The sequence below is a fragment of the Aricia agestis genome, chromosome 17 (genome assembly GCF_905147365.1).
Source record: "Aricia agestis chromosome 17, ilAriAges1.1, whole genome shotgun sequence".
Taxonomy (NCBI): domain Eukaryota; kingdom Metazoa; phylum Arthropoda; class Insecta; order Lepidoptera; family Lycaenidae; genus Aricia; species Aricia agestis.
Window position 1 is genome coordinate 13,493,655 of NC_056422.1, and position 17,944 is coordinate 13,511,598.

General features: G+C 36.2%; 1 protein-coding gene across 1 annotated transcript in view; it reads left to right on the top strand.

Annotated features, from left to right (window-relative positions):
- The window catches only part of LOC121735435 (potassium voltage-gated channel protein Shaw-like), a 231,603-nt gene that overhangs the window by 124,545 nt on the left and 89,114 nt on the right, over positions 1 to 17,944 (top strand). Inside the window, exon 6 of the mRNA XM_042126270.1 lies at positions 15,408 to 15,722. Coding sequence (XP_041982204.1) covers positions 15,408 to 15,722 — 315 coding nt within the window. The remainder of the gene's footprint in view (positions 1 to 15,407; positions 15,723 to 17,944) is intronic.

Here is a 17,944-nt window from a genome sequence, read left to right on the forward strand (position 1 = left end):
AAATATGAGATTTTTTTTACTATTATGTGATATTATATAGAAACGAGCTTTGCCCGCGGCTTCGCTCGCGTTAAGAAATATTATAAGGCGGGCGCCAGACATGTGATCAAATACGCAAATTCACCAAGTGTGGCACTGACATTTGCCTATTTGTGCAAAGTTAATTGCTGGCATTTTCCTATTTGTGCAAAGTTTGCTCAAACTTTGAAGCCCATGTCTGGCGCCGGCTTTATATACAAACTTTCATCCCCTATTTTAACCTCTTGGAGGTAGAATTGATCAAAATCCTTTCTTAGCGGATGCCTACGTCATATCATCTCCCTGCATGCCAAATTTCAGTCCGATCGGTCCAGTGGTTTGGGCTGTACGTTGATAGATCACCATGTCAGTCAGTCACCTTTGAGTTTTATATATATAGATTTGTTTGTTTGTGATAGTAAACCTACACTATAAATGGAAGATGGTCACCGACGAAATATGAATAGTGTAATGAATAATAAACGAATTTAAAGCAATGCAGTATTGCACATTCTATATACCTATACCTACTTACCTTGATTATTTGACATATTTTATATACTTACCTTGATACTTAAACTCATATTATAATATGTATTATTTATTTATTTACCGAGTTTAACCGTTTAAGTGTGAGAGCTGCAGTTAATCATTTTGGTAATTTAAACAGCTAAAAAGCGCTGTAATATCTTATGGAAGCTCTGTATATTTTTGCTGCAATGAAGAATTTTTATTTATTTTTATTTATTTATTTATTCGCATTGTGGTGCGTTGTTGCAACGGCGACGTTCCAACGTTTTACATGCATACTTTATCATACACACCATTCATAATAATATTATGTTGCGTCGTCGGAACGACGTAAATGCGCTATCACAAGGCTACCACAGCTGTTGTTTTGTCGCATGTCACCGCAACGCAGTTATGGTATAATGGGCTTTTCCGTTCCGACAACGCAACTGAACAATGTTTCTTCGCTATTCGATATAGGCAAATAGGTTAATTTTGCATACTAATGATTTATGTACTTATGCAAAATTAACTATATATTTTATAGTTGTGTTCAGTAGGATTAACGTTTTTGCTCACACCGGGAGCGGGGAAGTCCCGTGGTTTTGCGGGATCCCCGGCTTTGGTCCTTCGAGTCGGATTCCCACTAAACCAAAAATAGTTTCCTGATATTGCATACGATTTTGAATTCACACTCAATAGTAATAAGACTCATATTTCTCAATAGCTACTAATTATTACGTGAACCACGGTATAATCACAGTAAACATAACACTCTTCTCATCACATACAAAGACAAGTTTGTGTATGTGTGTAGGTCAGTACTTCATTAATTTAATTTCTTCCATTATTACGGAAACACGCATTGCTGAATATAATTTTCAAGTCGGTTTTGTGTTGCTGCTTTATATCTTATATCTTTAAACGAGCAATTCTTGTATATATAATATATATATTTGGAATCTCGGAATCGGCTCCAACGATTTTATGAAATTTAGTATATAGGGGGTTTCGGGGCGATAAATCGATCTAGCTAGGAATAATTTTTAGAAAATGTCATTTTATTCGTGTTTTATCGAATACCGAACAAAGCTCAGTCAAATAGCTATTTTTATTATAATACAAGCATATACAGACATGCCAATCACTGTATTCCAGCCCAAAATGAACTTTTAACCGTCACTGTAAGTGACGTAACATATAACCTCAACAACTAACTGCGATCCGTCAACGTCACGACTAATATCATTACTGGGTAACGTTCAACAATGTCAACCCACGGGAACCAAACGGGAACCATAATATATTTTACGTACCTATTTGTTAGATAAAAACAGCTTCCTCCGTTGCTAGATTATTATTAATCGCGTAATCTATTCCTATTAATAACTGTACTAGTTATTATTGGTTAGTATTAATTTTTGGTAGATAATACGAGTTGTTTAGTAGATAGATAATAGTAATCCCATCAAAACATCCTGTAAAAAAACCAAGTCTCGCAACTCAGTTTTTATACCGTAAAAATTTAAGAGATCATGCAATACCAAGTCGGTTAATTTATTCAGTCCCTACCTAGGGGACCTTCTGTCTCAAGTTATTACGTAAGTTATTATCATATCAATATTAAAAATCTTTTACGTTTTAAATAAATAGATCGACTTGGACATCGCATGATTAGATTGTTTAGTATAACACTATACAGTATCACACAGCACTACGGGCCTGCATCAATCGCAAATCGCAATCAATAGACTAAACAATCTAATAATATAATAATTATTATGTATAAATTGTAAAATACACTGTGTTTTCATGCGATGTCCAAGTCGATATATTTATTTAAAACGTAAAAGATTTTTAATATTGATATGATAATAACTTACGTAATAACTTGAGACAGAAGGTCCCCTAGGTAGGGACTGAATAAATTAACTGACTTGGTATTGCATGGATCTCATATATTTTTACGGTATAAAAACTGAGTTGCGAGACTTGGTTTTTTTACAGGATGTTTTGATGGGATCTCACTTCTTTTTGTAGAGTCCTACTTTTCTCCTTTTTGGTATCTTTTACTACTATAAATATCAATAACGATTTTTATAAGAAACAAATAAAACTTACAAATAATATAATACTTGCCTTTCATGACTACCCAATATCCATACTAATATTATTATAAATGCGAAAGTGTGTTTGTTTCTTTGATTGTCCTTCCTTCACGGCCTAGCGAAGCAACCAATCGACTTGATATTTGATGTAGACTTAGTTGAAAGGATCAAGAGTAACATAGGCTACTTTAGGTCTTGGAAAAACGTCAGGTTTCCAAAGGAGGTTTAGAAGAATATTCATATTTTACGCGATTTTTGAATTCCACGCGAGCGAAGCCGCGGGCGAAAGCTTGTACTTTAACAGCTATTACTCCTTCGAATATACGTACGGAAATATCGATGGCACCGGTACAATGATTCATAAATTGCAATTAATGTAACTTTGTAATCTTATATATGTATGAGTTTATAAAGTTATTCACGAAGTTAGAGAAAGAAGAAGAAAACTGGACAGTAATTATGAAAATATGTTTATTAGGTTTTCCCTTAATGAGGACACAAAACACTAGCTAGATATCTCTCTACCGACGATAAACCGGAGATATTGATGGTACGGGTATAATTATTAATAAACCGCAAATGTAACTTTGTAATTCTATACATTTATATGGGATTACAAAGTTATTTACGAAGTTAGTGTATCTAGAAAACTGGACAGAAATTTTGAAATATTTGATTTTTTCCTTGATTTAGACACTAAACACTAATTATGTTCTAAGTTTGAAGATTCTATGTCTGCTAGAAGTGCCTTAGACTTTTGGTGATCGGTCAGTCAGTCAGTCAGTCAGTCAGTGACAAAATTACGAAACTTTAACAAGTTACAGCTCTTAAACTACTCGTTCAAATTGAATAAAATTTTAAATATACCGTTTTTATACAATGCTTGCCTAGCAACTAAAAATTCAGGCTTGTTGGTTTATCCACAATGAAGATATAGGGGGTCAAAAAGAGCCTGAATTGGTTCGAGAAAAGGATGGTACGGCCGTGCCGCTTTTTTGCTCGACTTGGCGGGGGCACTGCCGTGCCCCCAGATAAGAAATGCGAAATTTAAGTACGTAATTATATCACAGAATATAATTGACTGTTTTTCTCACAGGAAAACTTTAAATAAGAGTTATCAAAGCCAATTCAAAAGCTGTAAATACTTTAATGACAAAAAATAATCAAAAATTTGGTGGAACATTTTTGATTGGTGGATTTATTCACCAACCATGATTTATCTCACTTTCTGAAACAAGATAATATTTCAAGAAAAACTCTATCCCAATGATACAAAAACTTCATCTTTTTACCCACCCGAGTAATACGTTACCGGACCTCGATAAATCAGGCTCCACTTTGACTAATGTCCGCAAATAGGATCATCCCGGAATCCCGGAGTCCTGTACCGTTACCCTTCCCTTTAATCTTTTACCTTTTACGGGATAAAGAGCGGGATGTGCTGATCGTAAGCGATTGTGGATCTGACCCTTTAGCCAAGACGTTTTCTTTATTACGTCTTGGCTTTTGGACGACTGGAGGTGATAAGTTTTTGATAATGTTTATTTTAAGCTTTTTTTAGGGTTCTGTACCCAAAGGGTAAAAATAGGACTCTATTACTGAGACTTCGATGTCTGTCCGTCTCTCTGTCTCTAGGCTGTATCTCAAGAACCGCTATAGCTATTTTTCTGAAATTTTAGTTCCAAAGTTCCATAGTAATATTTTATATATTATTACTATGGAAATATGCATGTTAAAATAGTAAAACAGAGTTTTGAGAGCTATTATAAACTTTCTATTAAATTGTAAAATATAAAACCTATTATATAACTTTAGCAATTAAATTTTTACAGCTCATGAACGTTTCTAGAACCCACGTTTTTGTGACCTAAAAATAAAATAAATAAAAAATAAAAATTGTATTAATACTGAGTAAAATTGACCACCGGTTCGGGAACTAATCCGGCTAGAAGAACCGGCGTTTCTTACGCCGGTTCTTCTCGCCGGAACTCGGAACTCGCACGGGGCCCACTTTTTACCAAAAAAATTGAAAAATTAGTCTTAAAAAAGTTCACTTTGTCACTCCTTGTAAAACAATATAGCTCGATTCAGAAGCAATTAAGATTAATTGCCATGCATGTTAAGGATAACTTTAGCACTTAAGCGCAAACACTCGTGTTACACCCTAAATTAAGCTGAGTCTGTACGATCCGAAATTCCGGAAAACATTTCAGAAGCAAAATTATCAATTAATTAATCTTCTTCTTCTTCTTTGTCGTTTTCTTCATTCCTGAAGGTCGCTCCTGAAAAAGTTCTCCTCTACTTTGGTTGTTAAGCTCTTCCATTTTGTTCGGTCTTCTGCTTCTCTAAGGGCGGCTGTTATTTTCAGTTCAGTGAGTGTCGTAATTTGGTCACACCATCGGGTAGGTGATCGAGCCCTGGGTCGCTTGCCTTCAATTTTTCCCGTGACTATTAGCTTTTACAGGTTTTCTGGTGCCGGCGAGCGATGTGACCAAAATAGGATAAAATTCTCCTGTAACGTGTCGATAGTCTGACTTTAACGCTGAGCTGGTCGAGAATAGATTTGTTAGTCTTTTTGGCTGTCCACTGTCCAATTAAAAATTAATAAATACAATATTTAAAATATCCGAAATATTCCAGCAGCGAGCGAGTTGATAGTTGATATGGCTGAGAACACTTTCGATCATATCAGTTCTAAAAACAAAAAAACTAGATCAAAATCTGGGTCGATTATCGATGAGCACATACATACACACAGACAGTCAAACAGACAACTGACAAATTAAACTCGAAAGCCCCTCTGTTTTCTTCGGGGGTTAAAAATCAAAGTAAGAATTAAGATATTTCAATGAGTTCAATATTAATGTTATGTGGATGTGAGAATTAAATTAATTAAAGAAATTAAAAACTATTTTCAAAGGTTTATTACAGAAGAGTAATTCTTCTTTGAATCGTCTCATATTATACACCTAGCCTTACAAGTAACAAACACTTGAGTGTATTCGGTAAATAAGTTTGTTACAAGAATGTTACAGTTGGGGTCAAGTTCTTTCGAAGTGTATTAACCGTCACTTGGGACAAGTTGCCAGCTCGTGAGAGATATCGCGATTCAGATGTTGACACGCCTTGGCTCGAATAAGCTGACTCAAAACAAATAGCGTATCCTTTGGCGCGAATAGAGCAGCTTATTGGATTGTTATCGCGCTTTAGGTATGACATTGGCTTGAATGGGTGGAGTTATCACAGAAATAGCTATTTAATATGCGTGGCCATGCTTGTTGTTAATAGAATAATTTTGTATAAAGAATTGAATGACAAAAATAAAAAAGCGAGGACAAAAATCGCGTTGACTTACTGAGAAGTAAGTCAATGCGATTTTTGTCCTTGCTTTTTGATTTTTGTCATTCAATTATTTATACAAAATCATACTATTAACAAAATCAAGGACAAAAATAAAAAAGCAAGGACAAAAATCGCGTTGACTTACTGAGAAGTAAGTCAATGCGATTTTTGTCCTTGCTTTTTTATTTTTGTCCTTGATTTTTGTGGTCTATTTAGTCATCCCAAAGCATCGCTTGCAACACACTTTACAAGAGATGCCGTCATTTTACAGAAAACCTTCAGAAACCTAGCAGAAATAATTGACAGCTACGTATTCAATATTCATCACACGTGTGCTAAGCTCAATTTACACCGCCGCGGAATGGAATGCAAAGGAAGCGTCAAGCTTAATCGCTCATCATTACCCGACCTGACTGATTTTCCAGACTTTTCCATGAAATTTTCCAAACGCAAAAAGCGTTTTCTAGTTCACGTCAAGCGGACATATTCATGCCCTTTGACGTCCGAAACCGCACGACGAAAAATACAAAATATTTTATCTTTACCACTGGCATAGTATTTCGAATATTTCATAGTAAAACTTTAACACTTTATTTCAAAGAATCAGGCGTTATTTTGCGAAAATTTGTAGCATAACTAGATGACGCAGGCAACTCTGTTGCCCAAAATGCGTTCATCGCACGGGAACCGTACGTTTTTCAGGGATAAGAGGTATTCTATGTTCTTGCCTGGGACTCAAAGTATGTCCATACCCAGCAAAATGATAGAGGGTTCGGGAGTGGAGAGGTAATAGACAGACATACATATTATAGTTTCGCATTTACTATATTTGTATGGATGTATTAATATAGTTTGATTAGTTAGATACGTAGTGAAACAAGGGCGGCGGTTAACGAACTAATTAATTATTAGACTGTATGCATTCGCACGGAGCGATCGCGAAGTACAACATGTTACCTATCTATAGTTAATGCGCATACGGCGCGTACCCAACAGATTTATAAACAGATCACTATATTTCTTGGTCGGACTATGTCAAGTCAATATTATGTCGTGAACCCATGAGTCATCTCTGATGGCTTGACATAGCCCGACTAATTTTCGCAGGTTCGCCAACTGCCTCTAAACAATCAATCTAAAAATGAATCGCTAACTGCGTGTGTGAGGCTGGATTTATATGCGACAGCACGAACGTGCGGTTTGGCGGTTAAGGGTCTCACACATTAACAGTTCGCCAGCAGGCTCTTGTTGACAGGCTGCTTGACAGTCATAATTGACCGTCGATACAAAATCTACAAAATCGTCAGGGGAACTGGGAGTCTGTAATCTTTTCCGATTAAGAGGATACACCAGGGGCTAGAGAAATGAAAAAAAGTACGTGTAATATCTATAGCTGTCTCCCTTACCTCAAGCCGCAAAACGCGATAGAGACAACTGCAGAAAATCAACGATTCGTTGTCCCCTGATTCTTTCTCCAAAACTTAACCGATTTAAGTACTTTTTTCATTAAATATTAAAGAGGGCTTGAGTTGTGTTCCTATGTTTTGTTTTTTTATGTATAATCTAGCCAAATCTGTTTTCTGGATGTTTGAACACAGCGGAAAATCTGGCCATTTTTTTGGGTTTTTGAACGTTCATATCTTATTTAATAATTAAATTATGAAAAAAAAGAAAACATAGGGACATTGTATTAGTGGCCGTAGATATTCAGGAAATTATAACTCTACTAGCATTATCCAGGGAGGAAACAGGGGACTTTGTTTGTATGGAAAAAAGGGCGGTGTGGACTCCTCTTGACTGCCAGGCGGCGGCCTGCCGGCGAACTGTTAATATGGGGGCCTTTACACTCCGAGATGACAAACAATATAATATGTAAAAGTTGAACAATAAATCTATTTAATATATTATGTGTTTGAGACTGTGTGTGGATAGGACTCGAAGATTCCAAGGCTACACCGGTATATCTTGTTGAGCGGGGGCGTAAATAATACACGAGTCGTCGAGAAGAACATTGGCCCCGAAACGCATCTCGCTTACCTGGCTCAAGGCAATGCCATATAGAAAGCCCCTCTGAGATACCCGACCGCGGCAATGCCGTATAGAAGCCCCCTCCGGGGTACCTGCCTGCGGCAACGCCGTACAGAGAGCCGCTCCGATTCGCACATCTCTTCAGTCTTATTTTCACTATCGGAAGCGGCTATTTTCCCTATTTTCCCTATTTTGCCATGAGCCAAGGTAATTGAAACTCATTTCGGGAAACTCTTTATTTATCGTTCCACAATAATCAACTTACTCTAAATATGAACACTTATATTTAACGTAGTTATAGCTACTCGTAGGCGAAGATAAAAGTTAATACAATTTACATAGTTTTTCAACACATTTTTCCTAATATTTTCCGAACTATTTATTTTTCAGACACTAATTTTCTGGTACTTATTAGTTAACGTTCTATTTTATTAAAATAACAATTTTTTACCTCTTAGGGAGCCACAGATTTATCACAGTTCACTTCTAAAGTTTATTTTTTAAAAACACTTATTTTGCACTGACTTTATTTTCATATTTCACTTTTAACGAGTCTGTATGCACTCACTATGTGTTTATCGGGTGCGAGGCTGCTGTCCTCAACAATATGTAAAAGACAGCGCGGCGCGACGCTCTTTAAAAAAAGTTGCCTGTAACTACGAGTAGCTTGTGATAGTGATGACTGATGATGTTTTACCACTTTTATTTAACCCTCAAACGATATTAGCTATAAGCGAGTTCATCTATATTATGTTAATTTAGTCTATTAGCCTGCATCGTAACCTAATCGTTTCGTTATCGTGGCGTTGCGGAGTGTACGGTGAGCAAAATATGATGCATATTATTAAAAAATGGATGCATATTATTTAGAAAAAAATACGGTCGTATTCAGAGGTTATTGGTGTGTTGTATGATTTTTGGTATTTTTCGCTGAGTTACTGACTAACCTAACCGATAGGCAACGAGTAAGTATACTAATTTCTTAGCAGACAGAAGCATAAAGGTCGTAGTTGACGGCGAATGCTCGGTAACTCAGTCTGTTGATGCTGGTGTCCCTCAGGGCTGTGTGCTATCACCTACTCTATTCATACTGCATATAAATGACATGTTACAAACCAACGGCATTCATTGCAATGCAGATGATAGTACAGGTGATGCTGTATATACCAGCTCCCTTAATATTTCTCGGCAAAATGTCACTGAGAGTCGAAACGAACTTGTGTCTAAGGTGGAGAATTCATTGGAGAAGGTCCCGGAATGGAGTATACGTAACTTAGTCCAATTCAACCCCACCAAGACACAGGTCTGCGCGTTCACCACTAAAAAGTCACCAATGGTCGTTTATCCTCGTTTCGAGGGCATATCTTTAACCATCTCCCCTAGCATTGAGATACTTGACGTCAACATATCGAGCGAAGTCCAGTTCCGATATCATCTAGAGGGTAAGGCCAAATTAGCCTCGAAGAAGCTTGGTGTTCTTAACAGAGCGAGACAGTACTTCAGTCCGGACCAACGCCTACAACTCTACAAGGCGCAGGTTCGGCCTCATATGGAATATTGTTCTCATCTCTGGGCAGGGGCGCCAAAATACCAACTGCTCCCTCTGTATCGTATCCAACGAAGGGCCGCTCGAATTGTTGACTGCCATAGTGTTTCAAACAGCTTGGACCCCTTGGAATTACGCCGAGATGTAGCTTCACTCTGCATCCTCTATCGGTTGTATCACGGGGAGTGCTCTGAGGAATTGTTCGGAATCATACCACCTGCAACTTTTCGCTATCGTCCCACGCGAAAAATATACCATCCTCAACACCTTGATGAGTGGCAGTCTTCCACTTTTTCGCGTAACTTTCTGCCGCGCACTGTAAAACTCTGGAACTAACTGTCACCAGCAGTATTTCCGGACCGATACGACCTGCAAACCTTCAAGAAAAGAGCGTATTCCCTCTTAAAAGGCCGGCAATGCACATGCAGCTCTTTTGATGTTGCGAGTGTCCATGGGCGACGGTAGTTGCTTACCATCAGGTGACCCGTTTGCTCGTTTGCCCCCTTATTTAATTTTAAAAAAAATACTGAAAGAGTTAGTTGCTAACGAATTCGGAAGTAAGACTTGTTTTATTGATAAACTTCAATTTTATCAAAAGTTTAACTTTATACTTTAACAGAGATAGTGTGGAGTTTATGTCAAAATCTTCAATAAATTAAAGTTAGGGCCCCGTGCGAGTTTCTTACGCCGGGTTAGTTCTCGAACTGGTGGTAGGCATCATGTCGACTTTCAGAAAATATTTGCAAACATTTATTCCGAATAAAAAAAATTGAGTTTGAGTTAAGGCGCTGACAACTGCCAATGACCTTGATCTCGCATCACTCTCGCACTACTGTCGATTTTCATGCCAGAGAGACAGAGATGTGAAATGTTCACTCGGTAGCGTGGATACATTTTTCGTTTGTTAGAGGAAAAAATAAATATTATGGGGAATCTAGATGTCAGAACCGAAAATGAAATCTGGCAATCTTTGGATTTTTGTAAAAGGTAATCAAATAAAAAAAATTTTAAAGCATAGATTGCATTATTACTTTAGAACTGTTTAAAGTTCCTGAAAGATGTGACTTTGGTATTTTTTTTCGTCCAGTAGGATTACATTATTTTATTGTTTAAATTAGACAAGCTTTTCCAAATATAATCAAATATCACTATATATTTTTTTGTACCAATCAATGAATACATACGTCTAGAAAACTGCACAAAGATGTCAAATTGGCAGCTATCTTCGCCTTAACTTAAACACTAACGGTCTTACTACAAAAAAATTAAACACCTGTTGAACAGTTGATTAAAGAAAAAATCAGTACAAAATGGTCTCAAAACAACTGTGATTTTAAATAATATTTTATGAATGATTGACAATTAATTCTAATGCAATTTAATTAATGACAATTAATTCTAATGCAAGTATGTAATAATCATCATTTTAAATATTTTTTAAGTTAAAATGTATGATTATATTATTTTAAAATTTCATATTTCTACGCCCAAAGGCTGAAATTTTGATACACAATATGTCTATAAATAATAACACCTTATGTACCAATTTCCTGAAATAAATGATTCTGATTCTGAACTGTTCAACAGATGTTTAGTTTTTAGTGATAAGACCGTCAATCTCTCGGAGTAAGAGCGCCAAACTGTACTTATATTTTTCTTGCCTCATTAGTTTTTAATTTGATTTTTCAACTTAATTAAGTGTAGCTGGCGGGTTCTCGGAAATAAACTTTTGAGTATTTCCAAGATGTAACTATTACAAGCTGCTCAATCAATTCAGCAAATGAATTGTCAAAACTGTCAAACTGACAAATGTCAAATTAGTACGAATTACTAGATATGAATTGCAAGCAGACTTGCATTTTGCGATTAAAAAATTGAACCATTTTAGCCCGCTGTACTTCGTTGCAAAATAAAAACTAAATAGATTGCTTGCTCTACGCAAATAATTTAAAAACGTGAAGGTGAGTACAAAATGAATAGAAATTATTATTTTCTGGCTCATCTTAGGGTTTTATCTATAGGCTTAATATACTTCAACTTATAATAAATTATAAAAAACAACCTATTAGAATTATGTTTAATAGTTCGTAGTCCTTTTCTACTATTTTGAATTTTGAACTATCTTATGTAGGTAACATTGAAGAAAATTATTCCTAGGCAGTTGATGGACCTATACGTCATATTAATATGGTGATCAGGTTATGTCAATTCAATATAAGGGTCAATTCAGACCGCAACGTGACGAGGCGAGCGAGGCGCGGCACGGCATAACTTTGTATGGATTTGACAGATTTCAATATACAATATGTTAAAATATTAAGTTAGTTCAATGCACGGTTATGGCAATAAATGAAAAATTCGTGAAAATTAGATGCATCTTTGTGATTTTTTTCTATCGAGAAAATTTTAAGATATCGTGTTTTTGCTCAGATCGAATTCTCGGAAATATAATGTAGTATCTAATTTTAGAAAATGAAACAATTCGGGGCTTATATTCAAGTATGAAAATGAATTATAAAATCGACACTTTAGGGTTAGTCGACCCCTTAACGCGACCATATTACATATGGTCGCGTTAAGGGGTAGGTTAGGCGGTAGGTTCGCCAATCTGCCTAGGAATTAACTTCTCTGATAGTACATTCCAGGGAGCATTTTCTTATATCAAAAATCTAAATCTGTTACATAGTTAAAAAGTGTGTGAGTTTGTTTGTTATCTCTGGAGCTAATTGACAGACATTTACGTTTATAATTTTATTAAATTCACAAATACCTATTTTGTATTATAACCAGATGACGATTCGTTGCGCCAGAATTCATTTATCGCGCGAGAACCGTACATTTTTCCGGGATCTATGTCCTTGACCGGGACTCAAAGTATCAAATTTCAGCAAAATCGGTTTAGCGGTTTGGGCATGAAGAGGTTACAGATAGACACACATTCGCATTTATAATATTTAACAAAATAATTTAGATATTCCAATTTTTTGCTATCTCTACTCCGTGGTACATACGGGACTCATAATTAAACATCACGCCTCGCTCTCGGGGGGTTTCTTTATTCAACACAATATTTATCGTCGTGTAGCTGAAAAACAAAATTATCCCAGCTATCAGGGGGTTAGCAGGAAAATTGACAGCTACGAATTCGTACCGAAAGGTAAAAATTTATTATTAGGACACCGTAAAAAAAGGAACGTTATAAAATAAATTATTATTAGCCATTAGGATACTGTAGATGCCCTCAACTCCGTTGCGTCAAAATGTGTTTATCGCGCGGGACCCGTATATTATTTCGGGATAAAAAGTATCATAAGTCCTTTTCCGGAACTCAAATTTGAATCTATTTTTTCATTCATTTCATCCATTCCATACAAAATGAAATTTTGCATGGAAACACCATAGGTACAACATTTCAGCACAATCGGTTCAGCGGTTTGGGCGTGAAGAAATAACAGGCACACAGACACACTTTGTATTTGTACAGTTGATTATGGAAGTATGGATTGTAATATAAATAAAAATTCAATTCTTATCTGTTGATTCATTTTCCAATCACTTGATGTTTCAAGTTCTTGTCCACTCCTTACAAGCAACTAAATAAAAGCGATTTTTCTTATCATTATCATCATCATCATCAAAATCAGCCTGTTGCCGTCCACGTCGAACGTAAGCCTCCCCCAATGATCGCCAAATATCCCGATCTTGGGCAACCCTCATCCATCTGCTGCCAGCCACTTTCTTCAAATCGTCGGTCCATCGTATTTTTCTAATAATTGGCCAAAAGGATTGCTAGAAATCTATAGGGTAGGCATCTGTGGTATAATTGCAGAAAATACTACCTTATCATTGTTTCGACGGTTCTTCTCACAGGACTCGAATGAAACCACTAAAATATGTTACAGTCATTTCTAGATAAGATTTTCGATTTCTAAAAAACATTTCTTTCTCTTCTTATTTCCTTTAAAAGTTTTTAACCTTCATAAAATTCGATATTGACTGCTCCCCTGTCAGAAAGCGATTCATAAATTACCATTACCGTACCAGGATTTTACGCGCGCCGAGGAGGTGTAAATAATATTTTTTACGGATTTTATTTCGACCTCTTTACGTTTGTTGCGGTAAATATGCAAATATGCGGTATCGTGGATAACGAACTGAATAAACCGGTATGTTTTGTGATATAACCCGATATTTGGTATTTCAAAATAAAATACTACAATACAGCTAAGAATTATTGAAGTGAATATTTCTTTGGCAGCGTTGTGGAGTTTTCTCGGGATGGAAAAAGATGATCAATATACGTGACCTAATCGACAATTCGTAAGACAAAGGGGGAGACCGTGTGCTCAGCATAGGAGAGGAAGTAATATCCCCCTCTATTTCTACCTCGAGGCGAACGGCACTTATCACAGAAGTCTGAAAAGAAGATTGTTAAATTACATTTGAAAGCCTACTCCTGCTATTTTCATCTTCTACCGTCAGTCTTCACTCCCGGAGTGCAACCCGTTGTTTTTCTAATCCTTAGGCTTGAAATGTCTGACTCGTCTTCTGGTTAGTGTTTATACTATAAAATGTCCATAGAGTCACAAAATACAAATACCGTTTAGTTTAGGCTCACGATCCATTTATAACGCTCGAGCACTCCACTGTACCGAAACTGAGTTTACCACAGACCAGTACATGCTTACATAAGTGCTCGTACTCTGGAGTACACAAGTGCAGATTAGGTACACTGGCGGACAGTGCTTTTGATGTTGATTGGTACTATTGTTTTTGACGTTAGAGACGGTTTGAATTCATAATAATTCTGAGGTTCTTTGTTCTAATTTTGAATTGAAGCAATTTGAATTTTATACAATAGTTAAACACCTTTCAAGGTTCACAATTCACATTACAACAATATAAGCGATGCGATGCATGATTTATTTAAAACATAACTTTATTTCTAACACCACAAGATAAGCAGGCTGTTGGTATAAGATCATGGATTATTTTTGAGCTATCTGTTCCAAAATTAAATAGCTTATTAAAAATGCATCTATACATATCGTGACATAAACTGACCTTAACGCTTAACGAAAACAAGTTAAACAACACAGTACGAATCTCTAACCAAATACAAAAAGAAGAGAAGAGAGTCAATTCTTTTACATTTTGTTTTATTAGTAAGGAACTTCTTTAAGTATTAATAACAATTTAAAATTTTGTTAGTCTCGCTAAATTCGAGAGCGGATCAAACGATTTAGCTAAAATTTTAGTCTTGAAATATTCGTGGCAGTCCAGGTTTATAATTAGGCTTCACTAAGGTTGGGTTGCACCAGAGGCGTGGTTAAAGTTAAAGTTATGGTCATAGTTATGGCAACTTTAACCTTAACCTTTACTTCGACCGGAGAAATTGACAGATGACAGCTGGTCCAACAAGGTTATAAATGAACGTGGGCGGGGGTGCTGCTGGTAAAGGAGAACTGTCAAAAATGGCGTTTTTGTATGATGGCAGCGTTAGTTCCTTTTTTCGCCACGTGCATTCAAAACCTTGTCGAGCTCTATGGTTATGGTTAAATATGGCGTCTTGATGGCGTCCATTTTTAACTTTAACCAAAGATTTGACATTTTGCATCGTAGTTAAAGTTATAGTTAAAGTAAAGTTATTAGTTCTTAAGATAATGTGTGTAAGATTTGTGCATGTAGAACTACACCTGTTATTTAGGAAACATTAATCTTTATTCTACAATTGTATGTTTTCTATGTCAAGATCTTTTCTAATGTATTTCCTTGTTGGTGTGTCAAATAAATAAATAAATAAAGTCAGTTGATTCAACTCAACCTTAGTTATTAACCTGAATCTTTGTCCGCAGGTAGCGCCCAACATTATCGAATTCGTGAAGTCCCCCGTCAATATCATTGACTTCCTAGCAACGCTGAGCTTCTATGTGGACGTGGTCGTGGAACTGACGGTGCTCAAACGTAACATAGACAAATCCGATATCCTGGAGTTCATTTCCATCATCAAAATCCTCAGGCTGTTCAAGCTGACGAGGCACAGCCCCGGACTGAAGATCCTGGTCCACACCTTCAAAGCATCAGCCAAGGAGTTGACTCTGCTGGTGTTTTTTCTGGTGCTCGGCATAGTAATCTTCGCGAGTCTGGTGTATTATGCGGAGAAGTCGCAGGTGAGTTTTTATTGCATATTTAATGATAAGTTAAGTTTAGTTAAGGGTAATGTATGGAATTCAAAATAATACTGAATCAAAGTTATGTTATCATTTAATTTCTTGAATATAATATATCCAACAAAGTTAATGCCACACTCAGAGAGAGAATCACTTAACTGTATTAGGCATGATGACTATTTTTTTTCTTATCGGTAATTATTGAAAGACACTTAATAAATAGAAACATCGTTGAAAGAGTGACTCTTATAGCTTAAAAATTCACCAAGATATGACAATTCAAATATTTCATAAAAAAGACCTGCCCCAAACGCTCCATACAAAGTGCTACGAAAGTATGACGTCAGTCTTTCGTAGTTTGTACGCATCGGGAGACAACTTTGTTCGATAGGTATAATAAATATTGCGTTTATGAAAGTGGTTTCATGACAAAAGTTGCTTTTAATTGCATAAGTTATCGAATTGTATACAAACATTAAGAAATTTAATTGAAAAAAAATTCGACTTGAATATCCAACTTTGAAGGCGCATAACAAAAAAAATACAAATGCTATCAAGCTGAAATTTTGGGAACACTTGTTTTTTTACCGTAATTCCTTGATTTTATTAACAAAGTTTGCTAACATTTGACCTTGTCATCATCCCTATTAAATGAAGATTTTGACATAAGCTCCATACATTATCTGTCAAACTCTTCATTAAATTGAAGTTCAATCATCATTAAACGTTTCTGAGTGCGTTATTCTACCATGCCACTTGCGAAAAAAGAGATTATTACACTGTGCGAGTTGGTATGGTCACGTCACAATGTTTTATCCATAATTGGAACAAAAATCTTACTAACAACTTGTACTATTATCTATTCTGTGCTGACAGACAAAACATTCTAATACTATAACTTCAGTACCGCATTGTAAATCTTATTATTAGAAAAGTTATGTGATGTGGATTTCGCCGCAAACCCAAACATTTGTTTGGCGCACAGTCACTGTACCTACTATTTCGTGTTATAAGAACTGTCTTATAACTTAAAGCTTATACAAAATTTTATATTTATAATATGCCAACATTTCTAAGGTTAATCTATATATGTTATAGTCAAAGTCCGATACACAGTCTCTTCGCGGAAGGACTGGTTTATCCTAGGTTTGGCCAAAGCCGTCAGGCGATCCCCGAAATACATTTCAATTTCGCCCTTTGCCTGAAGTATTTTTAGTCAAACCCAGGAGCTCCTAACTTTTCAGTCAAACGTCGAAAGTAAATTATTCTGTTTCGGTTTTGGCCTAGTCAATCCTAGAAGCGACTGCAAAACTCGGTCAAATGTTGATCTGAACATGTTTAAACAAGTTCATAATGTCTCTCGCGTTGTTCCCACCGATTGTTTTGTCATTTCATGTTCGTTCATTGAGCGTGCGGGCGTGTAATTGTGTAAAATTGAAGATGAGTGAATCAAACGGTGTTGTTGTTAAGTACTAAAAACGTGGATAAAGAAGCTTTAAAAGTAAAGTTTAAAGAGAAAATTTTTAATTTGAATAAAAATAAGTGTTCATTTCACATAAAAAACAAACAGTTGTATGAGCAGATTATCAGTGAGGTAGAATCCGCTAAAGTAGCTAAAAAGAAAACGTCAGACTATGAATATACATCAGTCTCGCACCGCGCGCGCGTGCATACGGTCGGGTTCGCGGGCGCGTAACTGCTAAAATGTCGTCTAACGTGTTAAAATGTAAAAACTGTAATATTGTGATTAACGAAGTTCTTTCTTTCATATCTAATAAAATTGATGTGATGGACGAGGAAAGCATAAGTCGCATGTGTTGAGTTTGACTCGTCAAACCCCGATTTAATAAAATTGTGTTTTGACGTTTGCCTGACCAAATTAGTCCCTCCCAGGTTTGACGAAAATTGTTTAGTCAAAGGCCGAAAATTTATATTTGTTTGGGCTTTGACTAAGTCATTCAGTCTGACCTGAGGATTGACCAGTCCAACCTAGGAGCGCCGGAGCTTCGGAGTTTGCCTATAACATATACATATAATAAAACTGTAGAAATGACAATTCTGTACATTAAAGATATCCAAAAAATAATAAGCGGGGGCTGTTACTACATCGCTATAGAAGCCAAAACTGTGGTTAGTTTTTTTGTCTGTCTGTCTGTATGTTTGTTCCAGCATCACACGAAAACTACTGATCCGATTTGAATGCGGTTTTCGCAGATATATTT